Genomic DNA, 18,327 nt, shown 5'->3' on the forward strand with positions numbered 1-18,327 from the left:
GCTGCAGAGCCAGGGCCCGAGGAAACAGGCAGGGTTGGTCAGGCCCAAGCCCAGGACACTGCTGATCACGCAGGGAGGAGGGGAGGCTGGGCGTGGGTGGATGGAGGTCAGCAGGCTTCATGCCGGGAGGCCGATAGCCTTGGCTTTCACCGTGGAGGGCGAAAACGAGTCATCTGCCAGGGAGGAGAAAGGAGGAGCTGGGTAGCAGCTGGCAAAGGTTTTAAGCAGCTGTCCCAACAGGAGTAAGCTGAGAAGGCAAACACCATTGCTTTGGGGGTGGAAGGCCTTCACTCACACCCCACCATTGTACCTGGAGGTAGGCTAGCAGTTTAATGCCTGTGCTTTGGGCACGTGGACCTTTCTCCTTCCTTTTCACTCAACTCTATAGACGAGTTTATTGGTGATTTCACAGTATCCTTTCACAGGCTGACAAACAAATAGAAAACGGAATCTTACATCACACACACATCCCCTTAGCAACTGCACATCGTGTGTCAGACAGGACAGCTCCCGTTTCTCTTCTTCCAACCAAGCCTGTTTGACCCGAGGCAGGACCAGTCTCGGCAGGTGTCATTGTAAGCCATCCTGTTGGCACAGACACCTGTGGGGTTTCCAGGACACTTCTGGCAGGGTTCTTGACACTGAAACCTTAGAGGAAGGTTTTCACGCAGGAACCAAATGAATGCAGCTAAAACGCACACCTACACCCCTCTGTTATAGAAGAGTTCTGTTTCTTCGGTTGCTGACTGAATTTCCTTTTCAAGCTCGCTGCACTGTATCTAAAAAACAAAGTTAAATTCTTAATATGCATATTCAGTTTTTTTGCCTTAGAAGTTAAAAAAAAATTTTTTTTCAGGAGTTCCCAGTGCTCGAATGGTTAGGATGTTAGGATTTGGAGCTTTCACTGCCAAGGGCCCCTGGGTTCAATCCCCAGTCAGGGAACCAAGGTCCTGCAAGCCATGTAGTGTAGCAAAAAAAAAAAGTTCAGAAAGCATCTATTTCAGTCCAATCTTTTCAGTGATGTCTAAAAAAAAAATTAACCTGGAATTCATGGGCAGTTCAGTGGTTAGGACTCCATGTGGTCACTGCTGAGGGCCCGGGTTCAATCCCTGGTCAGGGAACTAAATCCCACGCATTGTGAGGCTTGTAGGATCTTAGTTCCTTGACCAAGGGCTGAGCCTGGGCCCCATGGATTGCAAGTTCAGAGTCCTAACTACTAGACCATCAGGAAAGTCCCTTATAAACGTTCTTATGGAAAATTTCAAATATAAACAAATGCTGCAGCTCACACAATGTCTGAGGAGGTACCCTGGGCAGGGCCCTGGCAGAACGTCTCTTAGCCCTGCACTCTATCTGCAAGCCACCCCGGGCAGGACAGGACCACCATTCAGTCACCTCAAGCCCACCTTGGATCAATAAGGTATTTTAAACGTCCAGCAAATGCCAAGACTTGCTTGGTGGGGGTCGGGGGTGGTGGTCGTGACAGCAACAAGCATTTCAGCCAAGAAATGCTGGAAATCAGTATCTACTACATTAGTAATGTCCTTGCTATCAGCAACAAGCCTTTGCAGAAGTATGACCTCCGTCTGTCTTTAATAGAAACTAAGCCTCAGAGAGTTTAAGCAGATTGACCAGGGTCACGGATGAGCTGGGAATCTGAGTCCAGGCAGTCTGACTCATCACAGATAATAATATATCCTGCTCTATAGAGCAGCAGGGGCTTCCCAGGTGGCGCTAGTGGTAAAGATTCCAAGTGGTAAAGAATCTACCTGCCAGTGCGGGAGACAGACTTGGGTTCGATCCCTGGGTCAGGAAGATTCCCCTGGAGTAGGAAATGGCAACCCACTCCAGTATTCTTGCCTGGGAAATCCCATAGACAGAGAAGCCTGGTGGGCTACAGTCCATGGGGCTGCAAAGAGTCGGACATGACTAAGCACACACAGAACAGGTGTTACTGGCTGCACGTGAGCATTTAAGATTAAACTAGGTTAAAAATGCAATCCCTCAGTCATATTAGCCATGTTTCCAGTGCTCAATAGCCAGCTGTGATGAGGGTCTACACATACTGGACAACACATACACACCGTTTCCATCACTGCGGAAACTCCATGGGATGGGGGGGTCACTATAGTATCTCATGAAGCTTTAAACTATCTCAAAGTTGTTTTTTTTTTTTTTGACTGTCCCAGAAAAACACTTCGGATACACAGTTAAGAAAAACAGAATCCAAAACTGTACAAGTCATCTGCAGGGTGGGATTATGCGTAAATGATGTTATTTTGTTTTCAGTTCAGTCGCTCAGTTGTGTCCAACTCTTTGAGACCCCATGAATCACAGCACGCCAGGCCTCCCTGTCCATCACCAACTCCTGGAGCTCACTCAAACTTATTCCTCTGTAAACTTGGCCTGATTTTTTTTCAGAGAATGAGTTATCTCACTCTGATAATGAGAAAAGACAATTTTTTTAAGAGGAAGTTAAAGGGGGACACTTACCCGTCCGATCTGTGGGAAGACACTAAAGGAAACTGGCACCATCAATCCCATGACGAGGACAGTACAAGAAAGCTTCAGCGTCCACAGTGACCATGGATTCTGCAGGAAAAACTGGGTCCTGTAAGGAAAAGGTACCAGGGCTTTTTAATTTAATAAAAAAATTTTTTAAAAGATGGCTTACTTAAATTTTTATTTATTTTTTTGGTCTCACCACACGGCAATGCAGGGTCTCAGTTCCCCATCCTGGGATCGAACCCAGGCCACCTGCCATGCAAGCTTGGACTCACCCACTGGGCCACCAGGGATGTCTCTTCAGGGCTTTTTTAGAGGCCCGCCCTATGCTTAAATGGCAGGCAATTGTTTTGTGAGCAGCCGCAGGCCCGGCCTCCGTTCCTAATCACCCCACAACAGGTGATACCAGCAGCTGCACAGATGGAGCTCTGTCTACATGTCAGGCCCGGGTCAAGCACTTCACATGCATCTGCTCACCTGCTATCCCCCGACCCTATGCTGCTGCTGCTAAATCGCTTCAGTTGTGTCCGACTCTGTGTGACCCCATAAGACGGCAGCCCACCAGGCTCCCCCATCCCTGGGATTCTCCAGGCAAGAACACTGGAGTGGGTTGCCATTTCCTTTTCCAATGCATCAAAGTGAAAAGTGAAAGTGAAGTTGTTCAGTCACGTCCGACTCTTAGCGACCCCATAGACTGCAGCCCACCAGGCTCCTCCGTCCATGGGATTTTCCAGGCAAGAGTACTGGAGTGGGGTGCCATTGCCTTCTCCACCCGACCCTATGAGGTCTGTGTTATCATCATCTCCTTCACACCAACAAGAGGATGCAGCCACCGACCGGGTAAGGACCTTGTCTAACATCTTCAAATTCTCAAAAGTAAGAGGTCAGATTCTAGGACCTGCGCCCTCCTCCCCTGGACTGTGACATTCTGACCCTGACCTCTGAGACTGTGGGAAGAAGGTGCAAGAAACCCAGCCTGGGAAGTCAGTGACCTGGGGTCCTAGGGTCCAGCTAGGGCTCGGCCACTGACAGACCCTGTGCCCTCTGGTAAGTCACCTTCCCCTTCTGAGCCTTGAGACTTTCCAGAGGCAAAAATGAAAAGGTTGAGTCAGAAGGGCCACTGCGGCCACTCTGCCTTGGATACTGTCATGGGTGTGGGACGAGGTCCCTTCCAGGCACCCCCAAGGCCCACCTGGAAATGAAGACCATCTCTCCTCACCAGGCAGGTGGTACCACTGTGCAGGCCTTGGAGGATCAATCTCGAGATCCCAGCTTTCCCAGAATCCCCCATGCTGAGGTCAGCCAGAGAGGAGCAGGGGGATCCAACCCAGCAGAAGTCCCCACAGCCACCCAGCTGGATCGATCACAGGAAGTAAGAGTTGGACAGAACACTGCTGCTTCCTGAAATGCACTCCTTGTGTGGTCCAAACAGAGGCTTCCTAGCTCAGCAGCCCAGACAGAGCAGGCTGGGCCAGCACAGGGCAGGTGACCCCTCCTGGACCAACAGAATCCTTTCCCAGGAGTTTGTGAACTGCATGGAAGACAATCCGTGCCCCCAGCCCCCCAAGGTTTGCTGTGTTTTTCTCTCTCATCCAGACACTGAGGACTTCCCTAGTGGTCTAGTGATTAAGGGGCTTCCCAGGTGGAGCTAGTGCTAAAGAACCCGCCTGCCAATACAGGTTAAACATAAGAGACAAGGGTTCAATCCTTGGGTTGGGAAGATCTCCTGGTGGAGGGCATGGCAACCCCCTCCAGTACTCCGCCTTCCAATGCAGGGGGTGTGGGCTTGATCCCTAGTTGGGGAATTAAGGTCCCACATGCTGTGGGGACAGCCAAAAATTTAAAAAAAAAAAAAAAAGGACACTGCAAGGATATGAGCTGGGAGGTGGCCAGTCACGTGTTAATGTGAAGAAGCCCATGTACAGAGGGAAAGGAGGAAGACAACACCCACAAAGGAGAAGAGCGGACTGTCCTGCACAACAAGAGTTCTGATCCGCTGCCGCAGGCCACTCCCCCTGCCCTGTTCCTGGTATCTAAACCAACACCTCTCCTCCTATCCTAAGCTACTTCCTGCAAGTGGGGCCTCTCACACTAGCTGACCCCAGGCTCTCCTCCTAACAGGCCATGGCAGGGACTTCCTGGTTGTCCAGTGGTTAAGATGCGGTGCTGCTAATGCAGGGGACCTGGGTTTGATCCGTGGTTGAGGAATTAGATCCACAAGCTACAACCAAAAGATCCTGCATGCCACAAGTAAGAGCTGGCACGGCCAAATGAATAAATATTGAAATGGATAAATAAAGGAATGAAAAAAAAAAAAAGGAATGGCAGTCAACTGATTCTGGGCCACTTAAGCTAATTTAGCACATGCTTGGAACGACGAGGGGAGAGACTTGAGCAACATCCATAGCACATGAGAGCTGGGAAAGAAAAGTGAAAAAGCGGAAGTGTTAGACACTCAGTCATGTCTGGCTCTGTGACCCCATGGACTGTAGCCTGCCAGGCTCTTCTGTTCCTGGAATTCTCCAGGCAAGAATACTGGCCCGCAAATGCTACAAACTCATCTTTCTATCAACAGAAATGAGGAATCGAGCCTCAGCAGGTGCAGGGACATGCCCAAGGAGTAGATGTAACTGAGGACAGAGCCTGGGGGAGAGTCCAGGTTTGCTGGAACGTGCACATCAGGATTTCCAGACCTGCCCTAAATCAATCCTACCATCTTAATGGTGATGAAGACTGTTTAGAAGGAAGATTCCTAAAGCACCTTCTTCCTATCCCGCTCATCAGGTTCAGTATTTGACAAATTTTATGCGATTTTGATGGTCAACACGTTTAGTCCTTCCCGGGGATATAAGCATACCTCTTACCTTTTAAAAAAGTATGCGAAGACTTCAGGGATAAACGCAGAGGTCCCAAACAGCACAACTCTGGATGTTGCTGTATCTTTAACGGCCTAGAGGAAATGAAAAGAAAGCAGCTTAGCACATGGAGTGGGACAATTTCCAGGGATCTTGCAACTCACGACAGAGACTGGCAAACTGCCATTCTCCCCTCTCTGCACGTGCAAAGAGCTGGAAGCGGCGCTTGACCTGCACACGTACAGAAGATGCCTGGAGTTGGTGCCTGGAATGATCGGAGATGAGATTAACCTATCCCTGACTCCACAATGGTCTCCATCACTCCCACCAACCACCCCAAATAAAATATTAAGTACAAGCAGAAGCAGCTGACAGATAAATCCTTACTTAGAACCAAATGGCAGGCCGTTTGCTGGAAAAGCTTGATTTGCCACTGAGGACATCTCCACATTTTTCTTTCAGTCCAGAACTCTGCACACCAACCTTCCTCTCCTGAACCGCCCCCAGTTAATCCCACTCCTTCCAGTAGGGGAAGCCCAGCTCCGAGTGCACTGGCATGGCATCATGTCCGCATGTAACATGCATGAGCCTGCCTGCATGCACCCATCTTTAGCTTGTGTGATGAACAGTGTGTTATACAATTTTATTTTGCATAAACATGCATGTATAGTCTATACCTGTTGCCATCTTTTCTATAATAGACGTTACTCTCTATATTGAACTTTTAAACATATCACTGACAGTATGGATTATATACACAAAATCAGGTGTATTCAAGGGCAACATTGGAGATGTTCAAGGGAAATTTTGACTATAGATGACACTTGCATTGGAACGTCAGAACCCAACCCCTGGGTAAGACACAACTCTACACACTCAGTGCAAGACAGACAGGCACTCTGCCCACTCGGCCCTCCCCTGAAATCTGTTCTGTGCACTTCCGGCCTCCTGTGACTCCGTGGCTACAGCCCATTGTTCAGGCTTCTCTGCTGTGGCCCACGTGCCTGTTTTCTGCCTAGGACACTAATGCTCAGCTCATCTGATCCCCTGTAGGAATGCCCTTCCCCCACGAGGACAGAGGGCTGCAAGGAGGGTGGCTTTTAAAAATAACCTTTCGGGAGTACAAGATAAAGTCACTCGACTCCAAGAAGAAAAGAGTAGTGGCTGAGCCTGGTGTGCTTCGGCGTCAGCAGGGCAAGGCCGGCCTCTCTCCATTTGTCATGTGTGGAAGGGAAGACATTGCAAACCAGACACCAGTCATGAGACACTGCGAGATGTGTGATGGCCTGCAACTGAGTAGGCGGCAGAGCCAGTCAAAGGAAAACAGCGTGGACTAGGCTCCTGAAATCTGATCAAAGGTGCCTCATTACAATCAGATATTGCTGGTTATGCAGTTTCTGAAATTTTAGCTGAAGAAAAGAAACCTTCCGGTGACAGGGAAGTGACGAAAGAATGATCAAGCTTACGCACGGTCACAGACATTTTATTCTTAAGAGAAAGATCACCTTTTTTTTTTTTTTTTAAAGTAGATCATCAAACCTTTCTTTTATCCTAAATTGGCTGTGTTGCAAACAAGGAAGCTCCTCTCAATAAGATGGGCTAGATAACTGGGTAGCTAGCAGGGCGCGAGGCTCCCTCCCAGCCCCTGGAGAGAAGCAATGCTGACGGGTGAGGGGGTGGGTCTCCAGAGCCCAGCAGAGCACCTGAGAGGTGGGAGGTGCTGAAGAACAACTTGTGGATTAGGCATTTGCTCTCGTGCTTCTCACCATGCCCTGCGGTTAAAATTCAGTTGAAGAAAAATGCCAAAACACATCCACACACAGAGTTGTAAACAAGTGGTCAGAGCGGCATCAGGGGCAACAGCCAAAAATTGGACACAATCCAAATGTCCATCGCCTGGGGAGTAGACAAGCAAAACATGGTACAGCCATACAGTGGGAGACTGCTGCTGCTACGTCGCTTCAGTCGTGTCCGACTCTGTGCGACCCCAGAGACGGCAGCCCACCAGGCTCCCCCGTCCCTGGGATTCTCCAGGCAAGAACACTGGAGTGGGGTGCCATTGCCTTCTCCGACAGTGGGAGACTACTCTGCAATAAAAAGCCATGCCCTACCAATGCATGAAAAGATGGATGAACCTCAAAAGCCAAAGAGGCCAGACACAAAAATACTGTGATTCACTTGCATGACACTTCTAGAAAAGGTAAAACAATGAAGACATGAAGCAGATCAGGGTTTCCCTGGGGCTGGGGGTGGGAGGGGGAGTGACTGAAATGGGCCCCGACAAAACTTTCAGGGGGATGAACATGTTTTAAAATTGGACTGTGGTGGGACTTCCCTGGTGGTCCAAGGGCTAAGACTCTGCTCCCAGTCTTGGTCAATCCCTGGTCAGGGAACTCGATCCCACAAGCAGCAGCTAGGAGTTTCCGCATGCCCCAACTAAGACCCAGTATGCCAAATAGTAAAACTTAAAATAATAATAAAATAAATCTCGATATGTATTTGGGTTCTCTGGTAGCTCAGCTGGTAAAGAATCTGACTGCAATGCAGGAGATCCCAGTTCGATTCCTGGGTTGGGAAGATCCGCTGGAGAAGGTGGTGCTAGTGGTAAAGAACCTGCCTTAGCAGAAGAGACGTGGGTTCAATCCCTGGCTCAGGAAGAGAGGAGGGCATGGCAACTGACTCCAGTATTCTTGCCTGGAGAATCCCACAGACAGAGGAGTCTGGAGGGCTACAGTCCATAGGGTTCCAAAAAAGTCAGACACGACTGAAGCGACTTAGCACAGCACACACTTAATGTATCTATATAGATGACTGATAGATGGTCAGATATTCTATTGGTTCTGTTTCTCTGGAGAACCCAGATACCACATCATCTTTTAAACATCAGAGTGCAAATGTAAACTGCCTCTGAGCATCATGAGAAACGACAGATCAGAAAAGGCTGAAGGGAGATGTGAATTTGTTACCAGCTCTCAGACTGACAATTAAATTCTTTGCCCCAAAGGCAAGCAGCTTAAAGCTCCAAGGCGTGCGTCCCCTACCTTTGTCCCGGCTTTTCTGGAATAACCTATGACATTGCCTTCCTTGTCCATGACCTCGATCCCACGCATGGGCTCCAAACTTCGGGAGGCGATCACGTTCATCCCACTGAGCTGGGCTGTGGATGTAAAGAAGGAAACAGAGGGATGAGTGTGGGTCCAGTGAAGGGACATATTTCCGAAGGTCACGCCTCTTTCTCTGATGGGTGTGCTTTGCCGATCCATGGGTGGTCACCTGACACATAAAAGGTCAGCTTTCTCCTGGGCTGTGGAGTAGGGGTCAGAACTGCTGGCCTCTCAGTCTTGGATTCTGACTACAACTCAGCCCCAAGTCCTGACACCTTTAATGGGATTCCCAGAAAAACCCCGGGGCCCTTGAAATATGCCTGCCTTCTTTGCTGAAGCTGGCTTGACCCAGTTTCTATAACATAATTTCCCAGATTTTACCACTGACCTAATTCTGCCAACTCTTCAAGCTGCTTTGATTTCCAAGCCCAAATGCTGAGTGTGAATTACCGAACTTGCAGACTGGCAAATTTAAAACAGTTGGTTAATATCTCTGTCCCTCCCTTAGAGTCAGACCTGCTGCTGCTGCTGCTGCTAAGTCGCTTCAGTCGTGTCTGACTCTGTGCGACCCCATAGGCAGCAGCCCACCAGGCTCCCCCGTCCCTGGGATTCTCCAGGCAAGAACACTGGAATGCATTGCCATTTCCTTCTCCAACGCATGAAAGTGAAAAGTGAAAGTGAAGTGGCTCAGTCGTACCCGACTCTTAGCGACCCCATGGACTGCAGCCCACTAGGCTCCTCTGTCTATGGGATTTTCCAGGCAAGAGTACCTGGAGTGGGGTGCCATCATCAGACCACTGGTTTGAAATCCCCAAGACTACTACTTCCTCCCTGTGTAACCCTAGAAAATCTCCCTAACCGCCCCTTGCCTCAGTCTCCTCATCTGTAAATGGGGATACTATTACCTGCCCCTAAGTTGTTGTCAAGATTCAGTGAAATAATATATGGACAAGGCTTGTACAGTCTTTACAAAAAGATGGAGATGTAGCGAATGGACGTGCGGACACAGAGAGGGGTGGGCGGTGGGGGACGAACTGGGAGACTGGGATTGACGTACATACACCACCATGTATAAAACCGAGAGCTAGTGGGAAACTGCTGTGCAGCACAGGAGCTTAGCTCAGCGCTCTGTGATGACCTGGAGGGGTGGGATGGGGGCGGTGGGAAGGAGGTTCAAGACGGAGGGTAAATGTGTATACACACACTCATATACACACAGACATACATATAGCTGATTCCCTTTGCTGTACAGCAGAAACTAACACTGTAAAGCAATTATATTCCAATAAAAAATTTTAAAAATAAAAAATATTAATTGGAATATAACATTTATTATAAATAATATATTTATTTATTTATATAAATATAAATAAAATGTAATTTGTGTTTCCAGGTTTGTGTTCATCCTTTGACAACTCAACGGGTATCTACAGAGAAAGTGTCATTTCTCAAACCAAAGACCCCATCTGGACCTGGGAGCACCAGCAAGCTGTAAATGGTGGCTCTCACCAGCTGCCTTGAGGCCCAGAGACTGGGGTATCCCTGAAGATGGAGACAGGCTCCTGCTTACCAAGAATGATGACGGGAATGAAGTTTCTGCTCAGAACGCTATTCATTGAAAGCCTTACTTGGAGCAGACGAGGGAATAACTAGAAAATGAGAGAGACAAATCATTATTGCATGGGATCAGCAGAGAGCTAGTGTCAACTCAGTTCCTGTTACAGGGCAGGACCCTGCACGTGTCTCCACATATTTCTTGTTTTAATTCCTGCAACAGTGAAGTGTTCTCCCTGATCATCAGAGGAACACTTGGAGACTTAGGCTACAGAACGTGTCCAGAGTCACTAAGATATTACGGATTTGAGCCAAGATGTGAACCCAGGCTCACCAGACTCTGAAGTCTACATTTTCACTCATTACAGTATCCTGACATTGAAAGCAACACACAATTTGTATAACATGTTTACAAACATGACATTATTTTTTGGTTTTGGTCGCATACTGCTGCATATGGGATCTTAGTTCCCTGACCAGGGATCAAACCTACACCCCCTGCAGTGGAAGTTCCGAGTCTTAACCACTGGACCACCAGGAAAGTCCCCTGAATTAATTTTTTTATGAAAGATACTAGTACTGAGTCCATGCCTAGAAACTTAGGGGAAAAAAAAATCACATAATTTTGGGGTTGTAGGATTACAGGTAACTTTGATTTTCTTCTTTATGTCTTAATCATACTTTCTAAATTCAGTTAGAACACACAATTTTGATTCTGAGGAGTAAAAGATTTGACACATTTAAAAAATACATATGCCCAAAAAACAAACAAACAAACAAACAAAACACATACGCCCAAAAAAGTTGAAGACACAATCACTCCTGCTCCTAGTAATAAGCTCTCGTGTGCACGGCGATCCTAGGGAAAAACAAACGTTCATATTTAGCAAATACCACAGTTTTATCCAGGAAAGATAATTCCAACACACACACAAAATCGCCAAAAGAAACAGTGTGAAACTGCATGGCCTCTGGGCCTCGTAATACTCACATAGCTTGCGTTTCCATTGACGATGTTGAAGGCTGTACTGTAGGTGTAGAAGGAAGCCTACAGGAAGACAGAGGCGAACACGTCACATTTTGGTTTCAAGTGCAACAAATTCAATAATTCTGAAATAGAAAGAATTGCTACCTGAGGTAAAATCATGGACTTCAGACTTTTCACTGGCAGCATTGACAGAAATAGCTGTAAAGAAAGTAAAGCACATATAGACTACTATACATAAAATAAACAAGGACCTACTGTGTAGTACAGAGAACTATAGCCAAGATCTTGTAATAACCTACAGTGGAAAAGAATCTGAAAAAGAATACATATATAATGAATCACTCTGCTGTAAACCTGAAGCACTGTAAATGAAGTATACTTCAATTAAAGAAAATAAAGCAGAACTGAGAGTGTCTTGGGGTGGGGAGGGAAGGCTTGTGGTACACAGAATCTCCCCAGGGAGATGTAGAACCGAGTCTCCAAGAGTGGGGCAAGAAGCAGAAGATGTGGATGCTGGGGGCAAGTGGCCCATAGACAGGTGGTGTTGGATGGGCCCCCACGGGCAGTGAGAGCCCGGGGGGTGCCTCACGGTGGTCCCTGTCTCCAGACGTGCAATCGAGCAGGGTGGTTGAAAAGCAGCATTTTAATTTATTTTAAATTAAATTTGCAGGGGGCAGAGGAGTGCTGTCACTTAGTAAGCATGCCTCATGAGAGCCAAGGTGGACAGCCTCACTGCGGGGGGGAGGGTGATTCCAGGTCCCAGGGGAGGGCCTGCCTGATTAGGGGGGAGGGGGCGTGGGGAGAGGAGGTGACAGCCAGTGACATGGGCCTGTGCCACAGAGCATGTCCTAACTCATCTACCTCCCCCTTAGAGCTTGGCACATGGTAGGTATTCAAAGAAAGGGTTACCTTGCGACACTGTGTATCCACAACAGGCCCTGATGCCCGGGGCGATAAGTAGGGGTGGGGTGTGCACAAGGGTCAGAGGTGAGAGGTCCTAACCATCTATCAGATAGTCACGGGACAGGGTCCCAGAACTTAGGAGATGGATGGACGTCCTCCTGACCCCTTGGCTTCTTAGTGGTGAATGGTAGCTTACTTACCGTGGGCGCTGTGAAAGGCAGGAGAGCTGGCGAAAAAGACAAGAGGGTCAGTGACGGCAGAGAGGGTGGGAAACCGCCCACCCTGAAGCCTCTTCTCAGGCACGGGAGTCAAAGGATATTTTTTACACACTTTTCTTTCTAATACAAATAACAACTACCTGCATGAGGCAAAACTGAAAACCAGCACAGCAGAGGAAGGCCTGACCAGGCTTTCTCTCACTGAGGGTAAGTGGTCACTTGTTGCAAGTCTTTTTTCACCCTTCCAGGTGAACTCAATATATCTGTGACACTGTGACTTACAAGACATATGTATTTGGTCTTCATCCCTATTCCTGGCACAGAGATCCTAAAACCCTTGAAATTTCCTAAGTGAGAAGGGGGATAAAGGTGAAAGGAGTATCTCTTATTCTTTTTTTTTTTTAATTTATTTGGCTGCACCAGGTCTTAGCTGTGGCATGCAGTCTAGTTCCCTGGTCAAGGATCGAACCTGGGCCCCCTGCGTTGAGAGCATGGAGTCTTAGCCACTGGACCAAGTGCCTCTCATTCTTCAAAGCAAGCCCCTTTCAACCACACCTGAGATAATGTCAATACGGTGGCTTTGGGAAAGCACCGAAGGATGGGGCTGGTTGCCAGGGGAACCAACCACATGATTTGGAGGGAGGCAAGGTTTTCTAAAGGTTACAAACCACTTGTGAGAATTAGAATCAACTCACCTGCAGGTCGAAAAGGACCAGGGATTAGTCTGCTATTGTCAGGATGCACTGTGGACTTCAGAGGGGTAAACACAAAGGTGAGTCTGCTGTTTGGTTTCGCTATTTTAGGCTAAAAATTAGGATGGGGCTGAAACTTACAAGACTTCTCTTCCAAGCTTCTTGTATCTAAAAAGAGAAAGACCAAGCAATAGCTTTTAAAGGTGGCTCGGCAGCCAAAATAGCTCCTCTCCAGTTTCATTTCTGGTACCACCTCTGCTACCTTTCAGAGAGTGGAGGGTGAACTGTTTTCTACCACGGGGGCAAAGCAGATCAAAACAAGTAAATCAAATGAATGAACTAACAAGAAGCACAAATAAGAGCCACATGAAAATGACCAAAACATTAAAAAGCCCCCCAAGTCTGTGACCTTGGAGAGGCCAACTTCTAACTCACCCCTTGGGGGAGTCCCTGAATGCAGCCAGCCTCCCCCAGCTCAGAGTGGAGCAGGCTGTGTGCAAACCACACCATTAGCCAAGTCACTGTAACAGAGCCAGGTGTGAGTTCAGAGGCCCCAACAAGTTCTTAGAAAAACCAAGTTAAACATGCGAGCTTTCCGCAGGCTGCCTCAAGGGATTGATGTTTGTGGGCTCTGGAAAGCCCCATTTGCTGCAAGGTAGATAACAAACACTGGGCTTAAGTCTTTGGGCAGGGGCTGTAACCCCGCCCTGTAACACTGCTTCTAACAGGGAGCAGATGCTGACTTCAGAGGCCTGCCAGAATTCTGGAATTGGCCATGGGGCTCGGGAGTCAGCTACAGAGAACACCCATAACAGATATTACAACTGCCAATCTCTGTTGCACAGGAGGAACCCTATGCTTTTTCCCCTTAATACTAGTTCCTAACAGTCATAACTCATATTCATCTAGCTTACAAGAAGGAGTCCTAACTATATTTTAAAAGCTAACCCAACTGAGTAGTGTTTATGATGACAAAATCCCACTTGAGTTCAGACCATGCAGTTGGAATCACCTGAAGGCAGCGAAGCCCAGCCTTGAGCCATGCACACCTGGGAACAAGAAACATACCCTTTTGTCCTCCAGGTCACCTCTGGATGCATCTTCATTTGTTAACAACAGTTGCCTTGATTTTTCTATTTTTTCCTACAATTAGATATAAAGAAATCAAGCAATGATCTCAACTTCAGATTTATCCACAGATTTAAGAATCACATGCTTAGTAACACCTGATTTTAATTTTTTTTTTTTTTTTACTTCTCCAAGAGGCTTGCAGGATCTTAATTCTTGATCAGGGATTGAACCCACACTCTCAGTATTCCACTGCATGAATATAGCATTTTCTATTTCTCTATTTCCCTACTGATGTGCATTCAGCTTGTTTCCTATTTTTCTCTATTATAAACAAAATGACAGGGAACATTTATTTGAGCACAAAGATGGAAGTGTCCCGGTGGATCTGGCTGAAAGTGTCATTGCTGGTCTCTCATGAAGGGTTTCTCTTCCTCTTCATCCCTCAGCCACACCTGGTTCAAACTCTCGTCTTTCACTTAGACAATTGAGTCATCTCCTGAACTGATCATAGTCTGGGTCCCTCTGGTTACTCACCACATGGCTAAGTAAAAATCCCTCTTGTCTGAATGATACACAAGAACCTTCCAGAACTGTCTGGTTCCCCTGAGTTAAAAGACTCAGTAACTGGGTGACCTGGCCCCTGGCTCCCTCCCCTTTGCTTACAGTCCTGTCTTCCTGACAGTTCCTCCCTGGCCCACCCTCTCTCCCTCCCAGCCTTCTTTAAACAACCTCCCCCAATTCCCTGCTGCACCTTGCCCTTAGAGCCCTGGGTCAAGGTCTGTGACTAGCTTTGCTAGTCTGTCCTCCATTACCAGGGAGGTTTATTTTTGAAACCACCAGCACCAGGCCCAGGGTTTGGTTGGTTATTGTTGTTTAGTCAATAAGTCGTGTCCAACTCTTTTGTGGCCCCATGGACTGTAGCCCGCCAGGCTCCTCTGTCTATGGGATTTCCTAGGCAAGAATACTGGAGTGGGTTGCCATTTCCTTCTCCAGGGGATCTTCCAAATCCAGGAATTGAACCTGTGTCTCCTACATTGCAGGCAGATTGTCTACCATGAAGTCACTCACCCAGGAAGCCAAGATTTGGTACTACCTGTTAAATGGATGTCTGTTTTTATGTAGCAACCTTCCCATCTCACAAGTTCACTCACAAGGAGTAAAAACATGATAATATACATGGATTCTGCTATTTCAACTGCTTTGAAAAGGGAGATACAACCTTCACATTTCAGAATAAAATGTGAAATCCACTATTTTGAAAACAAGAAAATACTTACAATTGAAAGGACCAAATTCGTAGGATCCAACAATTCTGTCCACTGAAGAAATCTTTGAATAAAAGACTTAAGAGGGGCAGGAGCACCAGAGAGGTTAATGGCAGCAGAAAAACAAAAACAGGTAATAATAACAGTTAACATTATTTTCAGAACCTCATAGGGCCTTCTCCTTGCAGCATCTCCTAGAATCCTCACAACATCCCCATCTTACAGGTGAAGACACTGAAGCTTCCAAGGGCTCATGAATGTACTCAAGGAAGCCCAACCAGGAAATGACCCAATGGCCTGTGCTTTTCACTTCGAATTGCTCTTGAGGATTAAAAGCCCAGACTTTAGAGTCAAATGGACCTATGTTCACTCCCCACATATCACCTTGAAGCACTGCCTATTAAGGTCTTAGAATCTGTTTCTTCACACCCCTTGGGTGATTATAAGGCTTGCATGCACGCTATGTCACCTCGTTGCAACCCTAAGGACTGTAGCGTACCGGGCTCCTCTGCTCATGGGATTCTCCAGGCAAGAATACTGGAGTGGGTTGCCATTTCCTCCTCTGGGGATCTTTCCCACCCAGGGAGTGAACCGGAGTCACCTGGAAAGTCTGGTTATAAGGCTTATCTCCAGTCATAAAGAACTGAACTCTCCAGTGAAGGCTCAATAAAGGCAGTTTGGTTCACATATGGAGAAAGGAGGCTTGGTTTGCTTCCCAATGCCCACAGACTTTGCAGTGACTCCCTCTTTGAGACCTGGCTCTGCTAGGACAACTTGAGTTTCTTGTCCTTGACTTTCCCGCCTAAGAGAAAGGAGCTAAGCTCTTCTCTAGGTCAAGGCTGAATGAGAACACTCTAGACACGTGCTGTCCAATTAACCACATGTGGCCAGGCCAATTCGAGATGTGCTGTATGTGGAAACCATACACAAAGACTTCTAGAGAAAAGGATGTAAGAAATCGCATTCATAATTTTTTATATTGGTTACATGTTGAAATGTTAATATTTTGTTTCTACTGGGCTAAATGCAATATATTATTAAAATTACAAGGTAAAAAGTCATATATATTTTTTTAATGTGACTACTAGAAAATTTGGAATTACCCACGTGGCTCCATCCTATTTCTATTGGACAGAGCCTCCGGTCACTGCCTGGAGGCGGGGCTTCCCGCAGCCCGGAATCTCACGGTCGGGCGGCTGAGCCTACAGACTCCTGTGGGGCTCCTGGGGAGGACCTGTTTTGTGCCTCTCCAACCTGGTGCTCAGCAACAGCCTGAGCAGCAGAAGCAGACCCCTGAGGGGTGGGAAGTGACTCCTGGTTCGTGCGATCTGCAGGGTGACACTGCGTTACCCTCCCTAGCCAAGTCTGCGGCAGAGGCGACGCACGCTAACCGCCGTGGCCGTCGGCATCCTGCAAGCTTGGCTTTCCCTTCGTTCCCTCCCCGGGGTCTGAGACGGGAAGGCGGGTGCTGCGACCACGTGGCCTGCCCAAGGTCACGGTGGCCAGCGGCGACTCCAGGCCGCGCGGCCCTCCCCGCCCCCAGCTGCGCCGGGCCCGGGCCGTACTTGGCGTTCGGTGATCCAGAAGCGCACGTTGGGCTCCATGCGGGCGGCGGCGCCGCTGCACCCTGGGAGCCGCCCGGCTCCTGGCGCTTCTTCCTCCTCTTCCGGGCTCCTCTTCCTGGGACCTTAAGAGCTGCCAGGAAAGACCGCGGCGGCCGGGCCTGGCGGGGAGGAGGAGCCAGGCGGCGAGCCCCGCCCCGGGCGCGCGCGCGTCCCCTGTCCCGGCTCCCGGCTCCCGGCTCCCAGGCCCGCGCGCCCTCGGCTCCTCTGTACCGCGTGCGCTCTGTTCCCGCTCCCGGGTTCCTGCACCCCAGCTGTTGCCTGGAGCCCACCTCCCCCATAGGCCAGGTCTTCCCTACAGCGAAGATCCGATCAAGGGCGCGAGGCACCTTCCACAGCCTCACCCTGCACTCCTGCACAGGTTTTTTAATCCTCGGAAATCCCTTCGATTGCAGCCGAAGTCCAGCGGACACAGGACAGGGGGGTAGGACGCACTACATAATTTGTGCGGCCCGGTGGTACCTCTTTTTCGAATTTTCAGAAGTCGACTTTAAAGTATTAAAGCAAGCCCCGGGGCCCTTCTGGGTTCCCTAGCCCTGCCTCCCAGGCAGTGTCTCTGCCCAAGGGCTTTCCCCTTGCTCTGGGGCAAATCCAGTTACCTCTGTTGTGCACGGTAGAGACCACTTGTAAAGGAAAACGTGCCTTTCTTCTGCCTCCATCCGCTTCCCCAGCACTGGGGTGTGTGAGGGTTATGTGTGTTTGTGGAAGGCTGGATGTTGAGGGTGTTCCTCAGGAGTCCTAGGTTAGGGACCTGGTGCCATAGAATACTTGGTTGTGTGACCATGGTCAAGTCAGTATCTTCAAGTCTACTTTCTCATTCTGTAAAATGATGACAATAATTGTACCTATTGTGTTTTTGTTGTCGGTCCAAGGAGATAAGACATGTGAAAGCCCTAGCTGTGCTGGGTCCATAGGAGTGCTCAGTCTGGACCACTTGCAGCCAGTTGGCCTTGGCCCTCCCTTTGACTTCCCCTCCTGGAATATGAGAGCAGTTCATGGTTTTCTTCAGACCCATGTGGCCTCTCAGCTCCCACAGGTCACTTTCCCGTATCTCCAAGACTTCATCTCCTCCTCCAGGAAGACTTTCTTGATGCCCATAGCCAGGTAAGGTGTCCCCCTCATCAGAGTTCCCTGGAATGCATCTATTGCACCAAAGTATTTAGCACATCTGTATTATCCTGCTGGCTCTACTCCAAGTATGTCACAAATCCAGCCCAGCTGACCTGCTTTCCTCTGCACTGTTATGGGGTCTAGTCTTAACAAAGGAGCCAGAGTGATCCTCTAAGAACAAGATGATGTAACTCTTCTCAAAACATCTCTGCCATTTCCCATCTCAGAATAGAATCCGAAGTCCTTAGCTTGCCCATAAAGCACTCTGAGCTCCCCATTACCATTCTCCTTCACAGGTCCGGTCACATGGTCCTTCTTCACCCACCCCACGTCCACTCTTGCCTCAGGGCATTTGCACCTGTCATTCACTTTGCCTAGAACCTTTTTATCCCTCACCTTCTACGTTTTATCTCATTTGACACCAAAACCCTAAGGTAGGT

At 48.4% G+C, this 18,327-nt stretch overlaps 1 protein-coding gene and 1 long non-coding RNA gene across 7 annotated transcripts; one reads left to right on the forward strand and one right to left on the reverse strand.

The window, feature by feature from the left end:
• Positions 1 to 369: 369 nt before the first annotated feature.
• Positions 370 to 16,880, reverse strand: SFXN4 (sideroflexin 4). 6 transcript variants are annotated; one of them, XM_086377664.1, is made up of 14 exons: positions 16,721 to 16,880; positions 15,168 to 15,233; positions 13,888 to 13,962; positions 12,961 to 12,987; positions 12,823 to 12,877; positions 12,110 to 12,135; positions 11,151 to 11,204; positions 11,010 to 11,066; positions 10,812 to 10,877; positions 10,035 to 10,113; positions 8,402 to 8,517; positions 5,370 to 5,455; positions 2,494 to 2,611; positions 370 to 779 (listed from the first exon to the last, which is right to left on the reverse strand). In XM_086377664.1, the coding sequence occupies exons 1-14, from the start codon at positions 16,757 to 16,759 to the stop codon at positions 702 to 704; spliced, it is 942 nt and encodes a 313-aa protein (XP_086233790.1). In that variant the 5' UTR covers positions 16,760 to 16,880; the 3' UTR covers positions 370 to 701. The 6 variants fall into 6 exon arrangements, 5 of the variants coding, with proteins under 5 accessions (XP_086233790.1, XP_086233789.1, XP_086233792.1 ...); XM_086377663.1 differs by lacking the exon at positions 16,721 to 16,880 and adding an exon at positions 15,655 to 15,792; XR_015155339.1 differs by lacking the exons at positions 12,110 to 12,135; positions 16,721 to 16,880 and adding an exon at positions 15,655 to 15,792.
• On the forward strand, positions 12,807 to 16,216 carry LOC147344419 (uncharacterized). The gene is made up of 2 exons (XR_015155340.1): positions 12,807 to 12,899; positions 14,931 to 16,216. It is a non-coding gene; the product is annotated as an uncharacterized LOC147344419 (long non-coding RNA).
• Positions 16,881 to 18,327: the final 1,447 nt, after the last annotated feature.

Source organism: Bos grunniens, chromosome 26 (genome assembly GCF_055505025.1).
Source record: "Bos grunniens cultivar Pamir isolate PY7600 chromosome 26, Bosgru_T2T1.0, whole genome shotgun sequence".
Lineage (NCBI taxonomy): Eukaryota > Metazoa > Chordata > Mammalia > Artiodactyla > Bovidae > Bos > Bos grunniens.